The sequence below is a fragment of the Staurois parvus genome, unplaced genomic scaffold (genome assembly GCF_062004578.1).
Source record: "Staurois parvus isolate SC_StPar_1 unplaced genomic scaffold, SC_StPar_1.0 ptg001067l, whole genome shotgun sequence".
NCBI lineage: Eukaryota > Metazoa > Chordata > Amphibia > Anura > Ranidae > Staurois > Staurois parvus.
Window position 1 is genome coordinate 80,958 of NW_028318863.1, and position 21,889 is coordinate 102,846.

Consider the following 21,889-nt stretch of genomic DNA (forward strand, 5'->3'; position numbering starts at 1 on the left):
AATAAACAAGGTAGACGGTGGGGAGCACCTATTAATTGGGTTTGTTACAATTATAGCCATCTCATTATTCTAAAAACCAACGACCCTATAAAAATGATAATTTAGGCACATGTATTACTATCTCTGGCAATTAATTTGCTTCACAGATTTGTTGCTCTGCAAATGCACTGTCTGCCATAAAGTGTTAATGCGCTGGCATTAACTTTCTAAGGATGTTTTCTGAGGGAGAGGAGGAAGACAGGGCAGCTTTGTTCAATGTCTATGTTGTGCTGCCTCTGGAAGTGAGCACACAGCTTTGACTGCTGAGTCTGAAGGTTATGTAACAAGAAGAGTACATTAGTTCCTCTCGCCTCCAAAACCAATGAGTAGCAAGTGACAGTTCTAGCCCAGGAGCATTGAGCTGAAGGAGGGCTGCAGTCTCTCTACTCTCCTCACATGCACCTCCAGCTGAGACAGAGCTGTCCACACAGGCGTACCTTGAACCATGCAGAAGTGACCTATGGTGAGTAAATCTTTTGCTTTTATTGATATCATTTGTAGCCATTTTCCTGTTAAAAAAATTATTTCAGATGTGCCATCAATATGACTGATTGTATTCTGTGCTATTATTGGCATGCACTCCCTTTTAATGCTGCTTTTGTGCTCACATCAGCCACATTTTAAATGATATAATTTATTAAAAGTGCATGTTATATGATCTGTATGATTGTTGTGTTTTACTGTTTTTGTTTTCTTTGTTGCTTTTTTTTGCAGTAAGGTCAAATTTGATTAATGAAATAAAGACTTCTATTACACAGTGTTCCCTGAACAAATACCACAGCACAGCTGGCTTAGTTTTTGCATTCATGCCAAACTACAGAAGATCTTAACAGCTCTTTTGTATCTATAGCTGTCTGCTGTTGTGCACTGTGTTGTTAATAATGTTGTTCTGCATTTCAGGGAATAGTTTACCCCCCGGTTAACATATATTACTGTAAATGCTTGTGTAATTATATAATATGCTATTTATATTAGGCACTTTTTAGTGCCATGTAATTTAGCACTACTATATATTCTTCATCGTTGACATATTACTAGTCTCATTCTTATTAAAATGGGCTTATTTAATTACCTGTCAAGAACATAGGTGTAGAACAACTCTCAAATAAGTCAGCGGCAGCCAATTAAAAATCAGATTTCATAGTGCTGACTTTAAGGTTTTGGTTTATTTAAAATGTTTTGCCATTTGCCAGTAGATGCTAGAGTATTGGGAAAAGTAATGGTTGCTTTTATTTCTTGGGAACTCTAGTGGTTTAAGTTCATATGTTTGCAATGGCCATTAACACCTCGGTCACATCAGGTGCTAATTGGCATGCGATTTGCATGCCATGTGACTTGCAAATCATATGCCAAGTCGCACCCTATTGTCCGCAGTTACAGTGGTCAAATCAGTGCGGTTCCAACTTGGTGGGAGCAACACCTATTTCTAAAGTAGTACATGTACTACTTTTGGTGCAATTTGCATAGACAATGTCCTGGGATGTGAGTAATACGGAGCCCCAGAAATGATGATGTATACAAAGTCTCAATATGAACAATAGCAATATTCCCCAATGAAACTGAGGAGTATCAACTGATATGTTGGTAATAAATATGATTTAGTACAGACAACCCTTACTGCTTACCAATACCCATTATCATAGTAAGTCAAGTGGTGTGCTCCAGCAAAGAGAGACCACAGAGTTTCTTGTTGAAAGATTTTCTTAATTTCAACAGGGGGGAAAAGAAGGGACAATGGGCATATACATTTCTTATACAGAAAATTGCATAAGTACAAAAATAGGCATCAATGACAACAAAGACTTTACAAGAAAGGGGAGGGGGATGGCAGTTGTAATGATAAAGTAACAGTTTTAGGGAATAGAAGATGGGAGAAGCCATTAACTTTGGTACATATGAAGTTTTGACAAATAGATATGCACGCTCCCCAATGTAGCGTAGGGGAATCATAATATAGGAATGTAAAGTTATACCGTATGAACAGGGGGGAAAATAATAAAAAGGGAAAAGAACAACAACAACAAAAAAAAAGAGGGGGGAGAAAAAAAAGAGGAGGGGGGGTAGGTTGGGAAGGTCAGAGGGTAAGAGGGGAGGGGTAAGAAGGGGTCGGTGACTCCACGGTTAGTAGCAGTAAATGGAGGGGGATGTGAGAATGATAAGGAGTGGTACCAAAGTAGCTTGGGATATTTATTATGGGTTGAGAAGAGAGTCTTCAAAGTTTGGCAGGAGGAAATGCTCTACCCAGGGGTTCCAAACTTTCTTGAATTTAGGGATGGTATCTAAGATTGTGGCTTCTACCTTGGCGTGGATCTTAGCCTGGGTGACTTTATTTTTAACCACTGCAATGCATAGTGAGGGAGATTTCCAAGATTTAGCTATGACCTGTTTGGCTTCTGTAGTAACTTGTAGGATAAGTTTGAATTGTGAGTTTGTGACACCAGGGGGGCGTAGGTTGAGCAGCGCGGTGGTCTGGTTCGGTTGGAGAGTTTGTGCGCTATATTTAGATATTATACTATAGACATCCGCCCAGAAGACTTGGACGATTGGCCAGTCCCACTATATATGGAAATGTGTGCCCAGGTCCGCAGAGCCTCTAAAGCAAGTGGAGGGGTAGTTAGGGGTATACTTCGCTATTTTTGCTGGGACTAGGTACCAACGAGTCAGGACTTTGTAGTTGGTTTCTAGGGCTACAATATTTTATGATGACGACTTAGTATTGGACCAGATGTGGTCCCAGTCAGAAGAGTCTAGTTGCCAGCCAAGGTCCGTTTCCCATTTGCGTATGTATGAGGGAGGAGATGTAGCGGTCGAAGTTGTGAGGAGGGAGTACAAATATGAGATGAGGCCTCATCTATGGGGGTCTTTGTGACAGTCCCAGCGGGACATGGTGTTCACTAGGCTGTTTGCTGTGGTGTATGGAGCGTAGAAATATTTCAATTGTAGATACCGTAATATTTCGGAAGCTGGGAGTTCATGAGTTTCACGTAGTGAGGTAAAGGGTTTAAATTTGTTCCTGAGCATGAAATGGTGGGCCAGGATGAGGTTGGCTGAAGTCCAGTGATTGAATACATGCGGTGAGGACCAGGCCGGGGGAAAGGCTGGGTTTGGGAGATATGAGAGTAGAGGATTATGTGGCGACTGTAGAAGATAGCGGGATTTCAGCTTATCCCAAAGAAGCAGAAAGTGAGAAGTGATGGGGTTAGTAACCGAATAGGTCTTAACCATAGAAGGTTAGCAGTAGATAAGGGGTCACACGCTATAGATTCAAGGATAGTCCATTGTGCAATTTCGTAGGTAGCATGATATTTCGGTAATTGTGCTATGTGTGCCGCTTGGTAGTATTTAATGATATCCGGGAGACCGAGTCCGCCATTAAGTTTGGGGCGATATAGTGCAGAGTGGGGCACGTGGGGGCGAACCTTGCCCCAGATGTAGGAAAAAATGCAGTGCTGTAAGGTACGAAGATAATAGGCGGGTACTGAGATTGGGAGAACTCTGAAGAGGTATAAAATTTTGGGGAGAAGGACATCTTCACGACTGCTATTCTGCCTAACCAAGCCAGTGGTAAAGAAGACCATTTGGTCATAAGCGCCGTAAGATTGGCTAACATGGGGGAGTAATTGGCGGCATAGAGATCCGAAATATTTGGAGTTAGTTTTATACCCAAGAAGGGAACAGACCTTTGTGACCAGGAGAACGGAAGTATCTGTTTCAAGTGGGCCAGATCATTAGGGGGAGGGAAATATTGAGTGCTATTGACTTCTGGGGGTTAATTTGAAGGCCGGAGAGTGAGCCGAACCTATCGAGGAGCCGGAGGAGAGTAGGAGAAGATGTCAAGGGGGAGGTGAAGGGGGAGGTGAGGAAGAGTAAAACGTTGTCTGCAAATAGACACTATTTGTGAAGGGTGCCTCCTATCTCGAGTTCACGGACATCCGGGTTGGTCCTAATCAGAAGGGCCAGTGGTTCTATGGCTAAGGCAAAGAGTAGAGGGGACAGGGGGCAGCCCTGTCTAGTGCCATGTGAAATTGGGAATTGAGCAGACTAATGTCCAAGATACTTGATTCTGGCCGAGGGTTCGCGATAGAGGGAGAAGATCCAGGTTAAAAAATGAGGGCCGAAGCCCCATCGACGCAGAATATAGTGCAGGTATGGCCACGAAACTGTATCAAATGCCTTCTGGATGTCCAAGGACAGGAAACAGGCAGGAATATTGTGAGATTGAGCTATGTGTGCTAAAAGAGTTGCGCGTCGAACGTTGTCTCCGGCTTGTCAAGTTGGTATAAAGCCCACTTGGTCATTGTGAATTAAAGACCCTATACACAAGTTGAGGCATGTGGATAAGATTTTAGCTAGCAATTTGATGTCTATATTGAGGAGGGAAATTGGCCTATAGTTGGACCATTGCGTGTTGTCTGAGTTCGGTTTTGGGATCATCGAGATGTTGGCTTGCACTGTGTCTGGGTTAAAGGTTTGGCCTGATCATATGGCATTGAAGGCATTAGTTAGAACAGGCGTGAGGAGGTGGGCAAATTTTTTGTAATATGTGGCGGAAAAGCCATCGGGTCTTGGGCGTTTACGGGGCTTTAAGAGTTTAATAGCATTTAGGGTTTCAGTTGTGGTGATGGGGCACTGTAACGCTGTTAGTTGATGTTCCAAAAGTTTAGGGAAGGTGAGAGGAGCCAAGAGGGTGTCAGCCTGGGAAGAGTCAAAGGGTGTGGAAGAAGAATAGAGTCGTGAGAGATGCTTGTGGAATGCGTTCCTGATTACTAGTGAGGTTATCAGAGGAAGTGCGTAGTCGAATGGGTTTGGTAATCTGGTCAAGCCTTATGAAGTGATAGCGCTAAAAAGGTGCCAGGTTTATTGGGTTTTGTATAATATTTATGTTGGGATCTTCGGAGAGAGAGCTCAGCCTAATCCGTAAGGAGAAGATTAAGGGCCAGTCGAGATTGTTCAAGGGCTTCTCGGTTGGCAGGGGAAGGGGTCGCCTGGAAGGCTTGCTGGGATTGGTCATATGTCTGTTCTAGGAGAAGGCATTGTTGTCTCTTTTCTTTGTTTAGGAAGGATGTTTTACTAATGCAGAACCAGTGGAGTACAGATTTATGCACTTCCCAAAGAAGGAGATGTCTGGAGTTTGGTTTAGAGATAGGTAGTCTTTGAGCGCGGTTTCGATATCCGAGCAGTGTGTCTGGTTTGCTAGGAGATTCTCGTTGATGATCCAAGAGGGATCAGGGTGGGATGGGGCCAAAGAGGCAATGGAAGCAAGCACAGCACAGTGGTCTGACCAGGGAATTGGGAGGATTTCGGAGGCCAGTATTTGGGGGGAAGAGCTAGCAGTCATAAAGATGTGATCTATTCTTGAGAATGTCTTATGAGGGTGGGAATAGAAGGTGTATTGGCGTTTTATCGGATTGAGTTCTCTCCAGGTATCTATCATGGAGTAACGTTGTAATATGGCATGGAGGGTTTGTTTGGAGGGGGAGGTTGAGGGGACTTGTCTAGGAAGGGGTATATCGTGCAGTTTGAATCTCCACAGACTAACAGTGTGCCACGTTTGTGATGGTCAATAACTGATAGTAGGTGGGAAAGAAATGGCAAGGGACCTTGGTTTGGGGCGTAATACGTTGCGATGGTGACTTCAAAGTCAAGAAGTTGCCTGGTTAGCAGGAGATAACGACCTTCAGGGTCTCTAATCTCAGTATGTAGTGTGAATGGCATCGTACGGTGGAAGGCATTGAGTACCCATCGAAGTTGTGTAGCGGCGGAGGCTGTGTAGACCTGTGGGTAACGGGGGCTAAAGAATTTGGGCGTTGAGGAGGGAGTATAGTGCGTCTCTTGAAGGCAGACTATATGGGCTTTGTATGAAGCAAAGGAGCGGAATGCTTTGTTGCACTTCTGTGGTATATTAAGGCCCTGAACATTCAGGGTGAGAATATTTAAGGAACCCATGGGGAGAGCATGTGGTGAATCAGATGGTAAGGTGGTACCAGTTGGAAAGGAATCTGGCAGTATAGGTATGAGACTGTGGAGAGGGACAAGGAGCCAGGCAGAGATGTGGAGTCATGTAGGGGGGAAAGGGAGAGGACAGAGTTAGGGAAGGGTATCGGGAGAGGGATATAGGGGACCATACTAGGGCAAGGAGGTGGTCCCTGGAATCACCTGGAAATCGGGTTGTCTGGGGAGCAGTAATAGCCCGAGTGGTATCAAAAACGCGATACCAGAGGGGCTTGTGGGGAGTGCGCAGGTATGCATCCCGCGGGGAAGACAGCATATAAGCAGGAATGTGACAATGCGATCCTGGGGGAAGAAAGAAATTCAGGATTGGCAAACAGGAGAGTCAGGGGGTCCTGGGCTCAGGCGGCATCGGCCATCCAGGTAGGTCGGCAGAGATGGGAGGATGAAATCTTCTGTGTCGCTAGAACCGAGGATCCCGTACATAAGTTCAAACATAACTATTTAACAATTAGACCAACAGGTAGCATATAAGGCACAACAAGTGCTTAACAGTAGAGGCAAGAGAATAGGATGGCTTGTAATAAACGGGGCATCAAGAAAATTTTCCTCAGTACATGTTGAAACATTGAGAGAGAAAAAGGGGGAACAAAAAGGAGGTCAAAAGGACAGTATGAGCCCTAAGGGCTAATATAAGGATACGGATGCTTAGCGTCTGCATCTAAGTGAGGGGTAAGAGGAACAGACACCATGGGTGTCAACTACGGTAGTGGCGGAGTTCCACTTTGTTGTGTGTAAGCTGTAGGGTGAAGGATGACTGGTAAGATTCTGTCCATGGAATCTTGTGGAGATGGAGCAGGTGATGAAAAACGCCCTCGTATGTGGGTGTTGAGTTGACCGTTGGTGAGGTGTGGCAGATGGGATTTCTGCGGTGAGCATGAGGCTGATCTCCGTCTGGAACTTTCTGCTGGTGTTGATTGAGGGTGCAGCTGGAGGCTCCGCAGGGTGTCTTGCAATTCATCAGGGTACTTGCAGATGTAGTCTCGGGCCTGGTAACGGAAACGCACTGCGAAGGGAAAGCTCCATTTGTATGGAATGCCATGCTGTTGGAGCGCTTGTAGATGCGGTTTCATGGCCCTTCGCTTGGTGATGGTAGTGGGGCAGAGGTCTTGGAAAAGCTGGTAGGTGTGGCCCTGGAATGTGAGGGATTCTACATCTCGGGTAGCTTGTAGAAGTTGTTCTTTAGTGCGAAAGAAGTGGAGCTTGGCTATGATATCGCGTGGTGGACCGTCCGTGCATCTTGGAGTTAGTGCCCTGTGAACCCTATCCATTTCTAGGCGTTCTATCGGAATTGCTGGGACAAGCACTTGGAATAACGCTGTGACAGTTGATTGGACGTCAATAACCAACTCAGGAGGGCCACGGATTCGCACATTTGAGCGCTTAGCCCGATTTCCAAAGTCCTCTAGACACGTTTGCAGTGTCACGTTTTCGTCACGTAAAAAGATCAAGGTCATCTGCATGTGTCTGAAATGAGGCGTCAAGGTCGTCCACTCTCTGTTCCAGGTTGGCAGTGCCTTGCCCAAGTTCGCGGATTTCTTTGGACAGCTTGTCTGTGAGGCGGTCAGAGGTCTGTTTCAAGGCTTTGTGCAGCATTTTTTCAATGCGCATGAGAAGGTCAGTTGTAGTAAGATCAGGGATTGAAGCATGTATCGGGGTCTCTGGGTCAACATCAGACTCACCCTCAGATGTGCAGGGATGACTTGGCTGCTCTGTCTGCAGGGCTGCATACTTCTGTGATGCCTGCTTGCTGCCAGGAGAGTGGCCATCTTGGAGGAGGCTCATGCTAGGGTGTCCTTAGTAGGCTTGCTGGGCGGCGAAGCTTGGTGCAGGGACGCTCCCCTTACCATGCTGGCGTGTGGCAGGGGGGTTGCTACGGCAACCTGAGCCATTTATGTGATGGCACGGGTCGGGATGGGGCGGCTGTCTTCCCTGCGGTGTGGCGGAGCCTCAGGGAGACATGTCCGTCCCGCCAGCCACGCATGCGCACTCCGTCCGAGACCACAGAGTTTCAATAAAAAATATGTCCACATTATTAACAAACGATAAGCATAAAACCACTTGTATGAAGTAAAGGAAAGACTCTCTTACATATCTTCCTGACAGCCCTGTGGTGTTGAGCTGAGTGAAAAAACCACCCCAGTTTCATATTTGACAAGGTTCAATAAAGACACCAATCCATCTTGCACAGCCTATGCAGGTGTGTTTGGGAGTGTGTTTAAGTCAATTGGCCAGTCCAGCTGGAGAAGGTCTGTGATGCCAAAAGTCACTTTACATGGGATACACTAAGTGTACCTTATGTAGGAGAATTGGGGAACAGTAAAATAATAGCTAGGCACACACTGATTAGGTTTATTTTGCATAGCAAAATTTTCCTGCTGTTGATTAATTTTGCACTGCTTTACCCCCTTCGTTAGCTTAATTTTTTTGTAATGTAGAAACTTCTTATGCCTTTACATTAGTAAAGTACATTAGATGAATGAGAACAGTCACTGAAAGTCACTTAAAGTATTAAAATTAGCTGGAAGACGGTGTGGCGGCACAACTAAGGATGGGACATACAGGCACACTTGTGGCACTCAAAACAAAAAATCAGAACAAAAAAGTTAGCAAAAAAAAAAAACAGCAAAAAACGGGCAGACTTGATGGACCACTCTGTCTTTTTCTACTGTCACATTTCTATGTTTCTATGATCATAGGGACACAAGTTCACCACTGCAGCATGAATCTGTATCTGTGCATGTTGTGGTCAGTTTGAAATAGAAACCCAGAAGAACTAGTAAGTTTTTTAGAGTGAAATGGTAAAAAAAAATTTGAAAGGTAGATTTTCTAATAACTATATAAATTATAAATAAACACACAGTATACAGTGTCGCAAACGCACGCATCCGAGATGGACGAGGTTCAACCATTTTGGTTTCAGACTCCATCTTGCTAAGGGTATCCATTTCACCCTCATCCTCCTCCTTCCCCCTCCCTTCCTGAGAGGCACAGTGCCAGATGTGTGTGTAATGGTTATGGGTCAATGGCAGGCCAAGGCACCTAGTTCGGTGCCTAGCAGTCTGTGAAAGTGTAGCCTTTCTCACCTAAGCCAGGATAACTCAGCTGTCCTAAGAGAATTGGAGACTCACTGTCCCAGAAGCTATAACATTTCACACCTCGTAAGCAGATAAGGCAGCTCTCCCAGGAATTGAAAGAATTGTAACCTCATAAAACCTAGCTCAGCGTAGGTGGCAGGATCAGATAACATCTGGTAAAATCAGTTGTTCCCCTATGTTTCATATCTTGAAATATGGAAGACTTACATAAAAACCGGGCACCTCGTCGGCTGGCCAATGCGCAGACGAACATTTTGATGGGTCACTCGTCCACCTCAGATCATCAGGGGAGCCAAAACATAGAACTCGTCCACCGTGGTACATACAATTTCATAAGTCATATCTACATGATCCTTAGACTTATCTGCATAATAAAATACCCGCGGAGAGATTGTCTCTTGTGCAGCTGTGAAGTTACAGTGGGGATCAAAAGTTTGGGCACCCCAGCTAAAAATTTGTATTAATGTGCATAAAGAAGCCAAGGAAAGATGGAAAAATCTCCAAAAGGCATCAAATTACAGATTAGACATTCTTATAATATGTCAACAAAAGTTAGATTTTATTTCCATCATTTACACTTTCAAAATAACAGAAAACAAAAAAATGACGTCTGCAAAAGTTTGGGCACCCTGCAGAGTTAATATCTTGTACTGCCCCCTTTGGCAAGTATCACAGCTTGTAAACGCTTTTTGTAGCCAGCCAAGAGTCTTTCAATTCTTGTTTGAGGTATCTTTGCCCATTCTTCCTTACAAAAGTCTTCCAGTTCTTTGAGATCTCTGGGCTGTCTGTCACGCACTGCTCTTTTAAGGTCTATCCATAGATTTTCAATTATGTTGAGGTCAGGAGATTGTGAAGGCCATGGCAAAACCTTCTGTTTACGCCTCTTGATGTAATCCCCCGTGGATTTCGAGGTATGTTTAGGATCATTATCCATTTGTAGAAGCCATCCTCTATTTAACTTCAGCTTTTTCACAGATGGAATCAAGTTACCATCCAAAATTTGCTGAAATTTTATTGAATCCATTTTTCCTTCTACTCGTGAGATGTTCCCTGTGCCACTGGCTGCAACACAACCCCAAAGCATGATTGATCCAACCCCATGCTTAACAGTTGGACAGAGGTTCTTTTCATTAAATTCTGTGCCCCTTCTTCTCCAAACGTACCTTTGTTCATTCCGGCCAAAAAGTTCAATTTTAACCTCATCGGTCCACAGAACTTGTTTCCAAAATGCATCAGGCTTGTCTATATGTTCATTTGCAAAGTTCAAACGATGATTTTTGTGGTGAGGATGTAGAAGAGGTTTTCTTCTGATGACTCTTCCATGAAGACCATATTTGTACAAGTATCTCTTTATAGTGGAATAGTGTCCAGATCTTTCTGGAGGGATTGTGCAGTCAAACGTGGGTTTTGAATTGTTTTTCTCACAATCCTGCGAGCTGTTCTGTCTGATATTTTTCTTGGTCTTCCAGATCTTGCTTTAACTTCCACTGTTCCTGATGACTGCCATTTCTTAATTACATTCCAAACAGAGGATATTGACATCTGAAAACGCTTTGCATTCTTCTTATAGCCTTCTCCAGCTTTGTGAGCGTCAACTATTTTCAGTTTCAGTTTTCTAGACAACTGCTTAGAAGAACCCTTGGTGCTGATTGTTGGGGCAAGGTCAGATGAGTCTGGGCATTTAAAACCTTTGAGATTGACATCACCTGGTCTTCCCAGACGATGATTGAGAACAATCCATGACACTGGCAGGTCTCAGCTTTGCAAAGGGGGCAGTGCATGCTATAAACTCTGCAGGGTGCCCAAACTTTTGCAGACGTCATTTTTTTGTTTTCTGTTATTTTGAAAGTGTAAATGATGGAAATAAAATCTAATTTTTGTTGACATATTATAAGAATGTCTAATCTGTAATTTGATGCCTTTTGGAGATTTTTCCATCTTTCCTTGGCTTCTTTATGCACATTAATACAAATTTTTAGCTGGGGTGCCCAAACTTTTGATCCCCACTGTATACGCCAGAATATGAATTATGAAAGATGCTGGTTCTAATTTTGGGTTCCGCCTGCCAATCCCTCCCTAAACAGAGTATTGCTCAGTTACTCAGAGCCACCCCCCTGCTGGGGGACTTTAACCACTTGCCGTCCGCCTCCTGTTTTTAAACGGCAGGACGGTGGCACTCCAGGGGTGGATTGACGTTCATAAACGGCACCCACTATTTCTAGTTGTGCACGCTCCCTGGGAGCGCGCAGCACCGCAATCCGGTGCCCACTGTGTCCTCCGGACACAGTGAAACACCGATCGTCAGACGGGACCTCTGTACGAGGTCCCGATCATGTGATCACTGATTGGCCAATCAGTGATCACATGCAAAGTAGTAAGCAAGATGTCACTTGTGATATCATTGCTTACTACGTGTGAAATCTGTGAATGATTACAGAGGTCACATGGTACAAGGCTATTCACAACAGCCTTGTACCATGTGACAAGCTCTGACCAATCACAGCTCACACAGTATTTTTCAATGGCTGCAAGAATGCAGACAGAGAGAAAGAGAAATGATTTCTTTTACATCCTATATGGGTGTAAAAGCAATCACTGTAAAAAAAAAAAATCTTCATCATCCCCCACAAGTAGTACAGTGTCATCATGGTGATACTGTACTGCTAGGGTGACGGTATGTTAAAAAAAACCCCATAAATAATAATATAAAAAATAAAATAAAAATGTAAAAAAAAATGTTTAAAAATTATAATTTTTGGTTATAACTAATTTGGCGTATTTTTTTTTTTACTAAAAAGATAACAGAATAAATTTTGGCCAAGATTTATGATGAAATATTATTTATTTGCAAAATTTTATAAGAAAAACACTTTTTTCAAAATTTTTGGACTTTTTCATTTATATAGCAAAAAAAATAAAAATCCCAGCGGTCAATAAATACCACCCAAATAAAGCTTTATCTGTCTCAAAAAAATGGTAAAACATTCATATGGGTACAGTGTTGCATGACGACACAATTGTCATTCAAAGTGTCATAGCGCTGAAAGCTGAAAATTGCCCTGGACAGGAAGGGGGTAAAAGTGTCAAGACAGGAAGTGGTTAAAAAACAGGCTAGCAGGCCTAAAGAAGTAAGTTGAAGACATCTCCTATCTTTCCATCGTAACATATGGAGATCAAATCCCGCTTCTGCTCTGCAACTTGGATCTGCTGACCCAGGACTTTGGCAAGTACTTAAACTCTTCCCTTTCTCTCTGATATCTCTTTGCTGTGCTATGGTTCTTTGTGTGTATATATATATATATATATATATATCTTAGTTACATCTTTTTTCTGTAAATATTTTTATTGCACCCTGTTTGACCTTTTAGTAATAAATCTGCCTTTCTGAAAGTGTTGAACTGTTTCAATAGCTTTTAATGGCAATTTATGAATCCCTGCCTTTAAAGAGATGCTACTGTTTGTTTAACCCTCTGTATAAAAGACCTGTGTTATGACTGTTTTATACAGACGATTATATCGACCGTTATAGTGTCATAGCTGAAGCCGAGTTTCCTCTTTCTCTGTACCAAAAAGGAGGTGGTGGCAGTGAATGATTAATTGCGTGATTAATCTGACCCAGTAACAAGCGCATTCAGGCTGCAGGCACAGATTGTAGTCCATTAGCTGGAAAATCGCTGTGCAGGGTGCAGCTGGGTGTGGCATTGTTACGCACGTCGCATCGCGATTTCCGATTGGCCAGTCCTTCGGTCACGAGTTTGGTGAGAAGGTCTGGGGTCTGACGCCGCGATCGTGACATATTGTTGGCAGCGTACGTGGGATAATTGCATTAAGAGCTTCAGTGCAGTGTTAAAAAATTGGCTCTGCACTGAAGGATTGTAACCTTTGTGGAAACAGTCCTTAGAAACAAGCGGTGCATATTTTTTTATATTTTTATATAGAGAGAGAGAGAGAGAGAGAGAGAGAGAGAGAGACATATAGCAACAGTTCCTTCCTTTTTCTACTTTCTCTTCTATCTTTGCTTGCAATTATGCCTGGTGCAGCAGAATACAACAAAATGAGCAAAGGTGATTTGAGTGCGGAATGTGCCTCACGAGGATTGGACTTCGGTCGCAAAAATCGTGAAGATTTGATTAGTGATCTAGTGGAGTATGATATCCGAGCAGATCAGAACTCGGGGGAACTTGAACCTGAAGGGGTTCCCGCTACCCACATTTCCAGTGGCTCAGAGACGGCCTCGCAGGATGGGCATACAATGACTGACACTGGAAGATCACCGAGTGGTATCGTCACACCACCGCCTGAGCGGGCCAGCGCCGGAGTGCCTTTAACCAGCAGAGACTCTCCTCAGATGCAGGAAGCCCTGAAACGCCTCATGGAGACAGATCTTGAGGCATACCTGCGGTTCATTTAACACCAAGCAACGGCTGACAGAGAAACTGCGGAACGCCAGGCTGACAGAGAAGCTGCAGAATGCCAGAGGGAGGCTGATCGTCGGCACAAGCTGGAGATGGCAAGGCTCCAGCCATAGCGACCGGGTAAGAACCTTGGGTCCCTAGAGCACAGGGAAGACACTCTGGCCGTGGGCGCGGCCAAGTTTCCAGTGATGGACAAAGATAGTGACATTGACACGTATTTACTGTCATTTGAAAAAACGTGCCGTTTTAAAAGTTGCCATTAACCGGAAGTACCAGATGACCCCGGAAGTGTACCGCAAGCGGTTCAGGTCCATGCAGAAGGGACCTGGGGACTCTTACACGGATGTGGCAAGTCGCTTACTCACCACATTCCGACAGTGGACTAAGGGACTGAAAGCTGACTCCTATGAGTCTTTGGAAGATCTCATGATACGAGATCAACTCTTGCACATTTGCCCGGCAGACGTCAGACAGTTCGTCTTGGAGAGGGAGCCAGCATCTACTAAAGCTGCAGCACATCTGGCAGATACCTTTGTCCATACGCGGGTGTCTGACTCTCGCAAGGTTCCTCTGAAGGGCTGGAAAGGGGGGAAATCGCCCCTAGCAACCTCTCCTACTTTGGCGAGTCAAGCTTCTCCTCCGCCCACACCTGCAGCGCTTGGAGCCAAGCCATCCCTGCCTGACACCCGCAGATGTTTCACCTATGGGAAAGCCGGACATCTCAGGACGCAGTGTCCTGAGCAGAAGCAGACCACATCATCTGGCCAGCCAGCCAGCAACTCTTCTTCTGTGCTGTTCGTTCGCAGGAAGATGTGGGTAACCCCCGCCAACTTGCAGCAAGTCACCATGGGCAACCGGTCTGTAACTGGTTTCCGGGACACTGGGGCAGAAGTCACCTTGATCCGGCCAGAGCTGTATGAGCCAAGGAACCTCATCCCAGGAAAGTTCCTTACCCTCACAGGAGTTGGGGGGACCCATTCACGCATACCCTGTGCAAAGGTATTCCTAGATTGGGGTGCGGGAAGGGGGATGAGGGAGGTGGGGGTCTCGGATGAAATTCCCACACCTGTTTTGTTGGGTGCTGACCTAGGCACTCTTGTTTCTTATTATGCCCCTGCCGAGAATACCCGGAAGGGCCCCCTGGAACTTTCTGGACATGCCAAGGTACTGTGGGCAGATATTGGGGTAATGTCTGGGCCACCTGTGGATGGACAGAGGGAGGGGGCTGGGAATGGAGTGGGGCTACAGGATTCTCCATTAGCTGGAGAACGAGAAGAAATCTCCTTGCCTGGGGAGGTATTGAACTCATGTGTCATTGATATTATAAACGTGGCTGTTGATAATGGTTGTGATGACAATGGGGATGATATTAATAATGTCAGTAACATTGATAGTAATGTCATTGATAATGTCAGTAATGTTGATGAGAATGTTGGTAGTGCAAATGATGATTATGATATTCATGATGAAGAAATCATGCATTTTCAGTGTTGGGGGTCACCCACAGTGCTGTGAAGGGGGCAGAGGTACAATCTCTGAGGGCTGAGCAAAGGGAGGGTCTGGATAGGCCTGTCCCTTGTCCAGGCTCAAAAGATTATGCCTTGATAAGTGCCCAACCGTTGGCCTGGCATAGGACTAGGCCGCCGGCTGGGACTTGTAGTACTAGGCCGCCGGCTGGGACTTGTAGTTCCATGCATCAGGCAGCCCTGAAAAACTATTCCCAAAGGAACTTCACAGGTCAGCTAGCTGTGAGTTGCCCTGCTAAGAAAGGTACACCACAGCCGGCTGGGACTTGTAGTTCCACGAATCAGGCAGCCCTGAAAAGCGATTCACAAAGGAACTTCAGGGGTAAGCTAGCTGTGACTTGTAGTCTTACTACTAAGGCAGCCCTGGAAAGCCATTCACACAGGAATTTTAGCCTCTGGCTAGATGTGAACCCCCCTGCCGGGAAGAGTAAACAAAAGAATGACAGGAAGAATGGCCTATCCACAGGGGGCTGGAAGCCTGAAAGACTGTCAGTTGATCTGACCTGTCATGGTGTGTCAACAGGCAGACAAACAGGTGTCATAGGCAGGGACAGCACGCTTGGATTGGGGGTGCAAGGGGCCTTATTTGGGTGGATGCTTGGATTACAGAGAGAGGGCTGCAGTCCTCAGATCCAATCACCCCTCCCTGCCCCTCAGCTTCCCGAAGCTGCTGGCAATGCCTGTGATAGATGGTGTCTGGATTCAGGAGGTGCAGGCTGATGGGGCACAGAGACCAAGGGAATGGCACAGTCAGGAATCCAGGGGTCAGCTAGAGTCTGGGCATCCCCGGTAGTCTTGGTCCTCAAGCAGGATCAGATGACCAGACTTTCTGAGGACCTTGGAAAACTGAACGCCAGCCCTGTGGTTGTGGCCTGCCCCATGCTCAGGAGCCATGAGGTAATGGAGCATCTGGAAGGTACCCACTGTTTAACCATCATGGGCCGGAGCAAGGGGTATGGGCCACCATCTCTAACCCAGCAGGCTCAGAACGAGCCAGCCTCCACTACCCCATGTGGCTTGCCTGAATCCACGGGAAAGCTAGTTGGGGTTGAGAATGCACCAACCTCCTCGCCAGGGGTCAGGAATGGCCCGCAATGCGGAGTGGAACTGGGTGCAGTTGCCCACTTTAGGGGCCTTGCGGTGTTCGGCCCTGTCTGGGAAGAGCAACTCGGGCCCCTGTCACTAGTCCGGAATCAACCGCCCATGCCTAGTCTGACAGTTGAGAAGGGTAACTGTCAGAGGGGCATGTCAGTGGTTCAGTTTTGGAACACACTGGTAGGAGGAGACCCCCAGAGGTCTGGGCATGGGGAGACTGAGGCAGTCGTGGCCTGGTCTGCTCCCCAGGCCAGAAAACAGGTGACGTCAGTCGTGGGTGCAGCGAGCTACGATGAGAGGCCTGGGGGCAACTATCACGGCTCAGCTGGACCTGTGACTGACCTAGCAGACAGGAAACTAAAGGAACTGGGGTCCTGGATGCTAGCAGGTAACAAGGACTGTCGATCTTGGATGAAGGTACCCGTGGACACCACTGGGAGGCGAGTTCCAGAATTCGCCTGTCCGGTTCCGGTGCACACAGGCGCTACTACCTTCAGGCCAGATGTAGTCCTAGGCCTGAGGAAGAAGGTGGGAGAGGGAAATCTCCTTCTCCACCTCGACAAGAAGCTACATACTAATATGTTAGCAGGTGACACCCCTCAGCCGAAGTGCTTTGTGAATAGGTGGGCACCCCGGCAGTGGCCACGGCATTCGGACAGCCACAGCCGACTGGTGCCCACCCGTGACCACCCACTTGGTCGGCACAGCAGTGTTCCCGGGGAGAACAGATTCCTGTGCAGAAGGACCTTGGTTCTCCCGCAGTCCAGCGGTACCAGGTCGACCCACGGTGAACCTCTGGGCAGAGGTCGGTTGCGTCAGGAGGGAACGTGTAGTTCCATCCCATGCAACTACCTGAGGGGGAGGTGTCGCAAACTCTTTGTTTAACTTTCTGTATAAAAGACCTGTGTTATGATCATTTTATACAGACGATTATATTGACCATTATAGTGTCATAGCTGAAGCTGAGTTTCCTCTTTCTCTGTACCAAAAAGGAGGTGGTGGCAGTGAATGGTTAATTGCATGATTAACCTGACCCAGTAACAAGTGCATTCAGACTGCAGGCACAGATTGTAGTCCATTAGCTGGAAAATCGCTGTGCAGGGTGCAGCTGGGTGTGGCATTGTTACGCACGTCACATCGCGATTTCCAATTGGCCAGTGCTTCGGTCACGAGTTTAGTGAGAAGGTCTGGGGTCTGACGTCGCGATCGTGACATACAGTATATTGCATACAAATTAATTTTCTACATTGATTTCCTAGATTCCCCCTTCATAGTCTTTAATGAGGTTCAGATTGCACTACAAGGAATACAACAAGAAGTGTAAGAGTGCAATAAGGGCAGACCACAAAAGGCACATAGCGGAGGAAAGTAAAAAAAAATATTAAAAAAACCCCAAAAAGTAAAAAAAAAAAAGCCAACACATTTTTAAAATATATTATTAGTCAGAAAGCAAGGTCAGAACACATTGGCCTCATAAAGGATGATCAGGAGAGGTTGGGTTCAAAAGACAAGGAGAAGGCATCTGTACTAAATGTAGTCTTCTCCTCAGTTTTTACAAAGGAAAAGGATAGGTATAGTAATCATGACTGTATTGTTAATAACACGTCACAGAATGCACCCTTGTGGCTAACAGAAGGCAGTATCAGAAATAGACTTGAAAAACTTAACACAAATAAATCACCACAATCACAATCACCACAAATGGAATGGTACCAGCTGATTGGCAAAAATCCAAGTGCTACCATTATTTAAAAAAGGGCAGGCGCATATATCTGGAAACTATAGGCCAGTCAGTCTAACATCAATAGTATGTGAACTATTAATAAATTAAATAAACCTGTGTGCGGTCCTGATGCAATGATATATAAATCAATAATAAAATGGATGAACGATCTGCTGCTGCTGCTATGTCCTCATATGATCACACCACATGTAAAGATATCAATATAACTAGCAGGACAGCGCTGCAGATAACACAATTTGTAAAAAACTGAAAAAGTCCAAGACAAATGCTGGAACCTCACAAATCTTCTAATAGGGTTCTCCCATATAAAATATTGAAGAATACAATTCTCATAAAATTTTTAATACAATCCTCATAAAATTTTGAATACAATAATCAAGATGAAAATATTTGTGAGCTTGTATAGAAAGTCCATGTGCTCACAGTGCCAATGAATAAAATCAACATTAGTGAGGAACCATCATCTCCAGCCTCTCACCTGATGAATAGACCTACTAAGCTTCGGTCTAATCGTGCCTTTAACCCTATTATTCCTGGGTTATGGGAATATTCTTCATCTACAAGTCCTCCGGGTTGCCAAAGAAAGTGGGTCATCGGTTTACATAAAAAGAAATGCTGACATAGACTTTTTCAGTTTTTTATATATTGTGTTATCTGCAGCGCTGTCCTGCTAGTTATATTGATATTTTATATGTAATAGAGGGAATGATAAGGGACTATATCCAAGAATTTTCTGATTAAATCAGTATCATTAGTAGTAATCAGCATGGATTTATGAAAGATCGTTCTTGCCAGACCAATCTGTCAACATTCTACAAGGAAATGAGCTGCCATCTAGGTTAAGGAAGGCCTATGGATGTGGAGTATCGGGATTTTGCAAAAACATTAGATACAGTACATAAACGCTTCATTTACCAATTGAGGTCTGTTGGCATGGACTATAGGGTATGTACCTGGATAGAAAACTGGTTATAGGTGCTTGTTCAAAGGGTAGTGATAAATAGTGAGCACTCAGAATGGTCTAGAAAGGTAAGTAGGGTACACCAAGGCTCTGATCTGGGACAAAATCTGTTTGATGTATTCATAAATTATATAGAGGTTGGCATACATAATTAAATCACAGTGTTTGCTGATGATATAAAGCTAAGCAGAGCAATAACTTCACAGCAGGATATTGAAACCTTACAAGACTTCAATAAAATAAAGGGGTGGGCAACTGCATGGCATATAAGGTTTAATGTTGAGAAAATGTAAAGTCAAAATGAGAGCAAGTCAGCATTTAGAGGTGCAGGCAGCTAGCAACAAGGTAAATATACAAATCCTTGGTGTAAATCATAAAATGAATGGTGCAAACAGTCATATACAAACAAAAAATTATAAATAAAATACATTTCTTGAACAATGATTGTAACTCATCTCTGTGCACACATAAAAACATAAACCAATAAAGCAATCATAATTCCAGTCTGTGATCTGTACCTAATACCTTGAACTCACTGGTATAGCCACCATCACAAAAATCGGAAGTGGTGGTGTGACATTAGTACATAAGTGTCACTCAAGCCTATGTGCTGATGTCACGCCGCTGCTTCTGATTTTCGGGATGGCAGCCATATCAGGGTGTATGGACGATTCTCTGTCTGTTTGTTAATGCTTGATTAATTTCTGCGGCATTTTTGTGTTTCATTTGACTTTTATCATCTTTTGTTTAATAAATACTACACTTTTTTGTGACATCTTTACGGCTCCATGTGGTGAACTATTTTTTATACAGCATCCTGCCCAGATGGTTGCCCCATTGTGGTGAGGAGGGAAAACTGCTGGTGATTGCCATAGAGAGCTTGGAGCTGTTTTATATCACATGTTGTCTTTGCTGTGTTTGCCTGCAGCTTATGGTGAGTTCATATTGGTGGAGGAGTAGTGGCACCAACGGTTATATCTGCAAGTGATACAGTCACCTTAAAAAAGGTGGAAGACACCAAAGTACTATCAAGGCGAAGATCATGTAAATCTTTGTGAACTCCTTTGGTCAGTGTGTTCAAGTGGATTTATCTGAAGTAGTTACAAATGTTTTGCAATGTTGTTTAATGCAAGATGGCTTTTCTGACATTAGTATTTTATGCAGTTAGCAAATTTTGCAACATATCTGTACTTGCTTCCATGAATTATGCCAGCCCAAATGCAGGAATGGTTTTGTTGGCAATTATAAATCATTACTGAAATACAATTTTTTTTCTTTTTCACAATATTTTATTGAAAAAAAATGTATATAAATAAGAATCAGCAATATACAAATTTAACAAACTTATTATCATTACAGAGCCAGACACAACAAAAGACAACAGAGTCACAATACTACATGTCAGTTCTCTTAGACTTGGAAATAGGAGAGAAAATATTCAAGAGTTCAGTGGTGAACACAGCTAATCTTTTACTGATGGGTATAGCCGATGCCTTTAGTAGGTAGGAAACTAGGCAAATTGAAGAGATCCATCCCATTTAGTGGCTATATCATACATACACTATATTGCCAAAAGTGTTGGGGCGCCTGTCTTTACATGCACATGAACTTTAATGGCATCTCAATCTTAGTCTGTAGGGTTCAATATTGATTTGGCCCACGCTTTACAGCTATAACAGATTCAGCCCTTCTGGGAAGGCTGTCCACAAAGTTTAGGAGTGTGTCTATGAGAATGTTTGACCATTCTTCCAGAAGCGCATTTGTGAAGTCAGGCACTGATGTCGGACAAGAAGGCTTGGGTCACAGTCTCCGCTCTAGTTCATCCCAAAGGAGTTCTATTGGGTTGAGGTCAGGACTGGTGCTGGCCAGTCAAGTTCCTCAACCCCAAACTTGCTCATCCATGTCTTTTTGAACTTTGCTTTATGAACTGGTGCGCAGTCATGTTGGAACAGGAAAGGGCCATCCCCAAACTGTTCCTACAAAGTTGGGAGCATGAAATTGTCCAAAATGTCTTGGTATGTTGGTGCCTGAAGAGTTCCGTTCACTGGAACTAAGGGGCCAAGCCCAACCCCTGAAAAACAACCCCACACCATAACCCCCCCTGCACCATCAAACCTTACACTTGGCACAATGCAGTCAGGGTAACATTCTCCTGGCAACCACAAAACCCAGACACGTCCATTGGATTGCCAGACAGAGAAGCGTAATTTGTCATTCCAGAGAACACGTCTCCACTGCTCTAGAGTCCAGTGGAGATGTGCTTTACACCACTGCAGCTGATGCTTTGCATTGCACTTGGTGATGTACTGTAAGGCTTGGATGCAGCTGCTCAGCCATGGAAACTCATTCCGTTAAGCTCTCTATGCACTGTTGTTGTGCTAATCTGAAGGCCACATGAAGTTTGGAGGTCTTTATCTGTTGACTCTACAGACAGTTGGCGACTTCTGCGCACTGTGCGCTTCAGCATTTGCTGATACCGCTCTGTCATTTTACATGGCTTGCCACTTCGTGGTTGAGTTGCTGCTGTTCCCAGTTGCTTCCACTTTGTTATAATACCACTAACAGTTAACCGTGGAATATTTAGTAGCAAGGAAATTTCACAAATGGACTTATTGCACAGGTGGCAACCTATCACAGTACCATGCTTGAATTCACTGAGCTCCTAAGAGCAAACCATTCTTTCACAAATGTTTATAGAAGCAGTCTGCATGCCTAGGTGCTTGATTTTATACACCTGTGACCATGGAGGTGATTGGAACACCTGAATCCAATGATTTGGAGGGGTGTCCCAATACTTTTGGCAATATAGTGTTTATTGACAAGTTTATTGAGTGTCCTGAGGATGAAGGATGTTCAGGATTTTAAAGCTGGACATTTTTCTATCATAAACTTGTGGTAGTATCATACCAGACTCACAAATCATGGAAATTCACTGATTCCCCAATATTTGGAAATTCACTTTATGGACCATTCACCTCCTCTGTGATATACTGAACCCCAGA

General features: G+C 44.5%; 1 protein-coding gene across 1 annotated transcript in view; it reads left to right on the forward strand.

Annotated features, from left to right (window-relative positions):
• Positions 1-366: 366 nt before the first annotated feature.
• The window catches only part of LOC149440590 (rho guanine nucleotide exchange factor 33-like), a gene marked incomplete at its 3' end in the record, with an annotated part of 159,047 nt that continues 137,524 nt past the window's right edge, over positions 367-21,889 (forward strand). The window contains exon 1 of the mRNA XM_089658429.1: positions 367-502. Coding sequence (XP_089514555.1) covers positions 436-502 — 67 coding nt within the window. The remainder of the gene's footprint in view (positions 503-21,889) is intronic.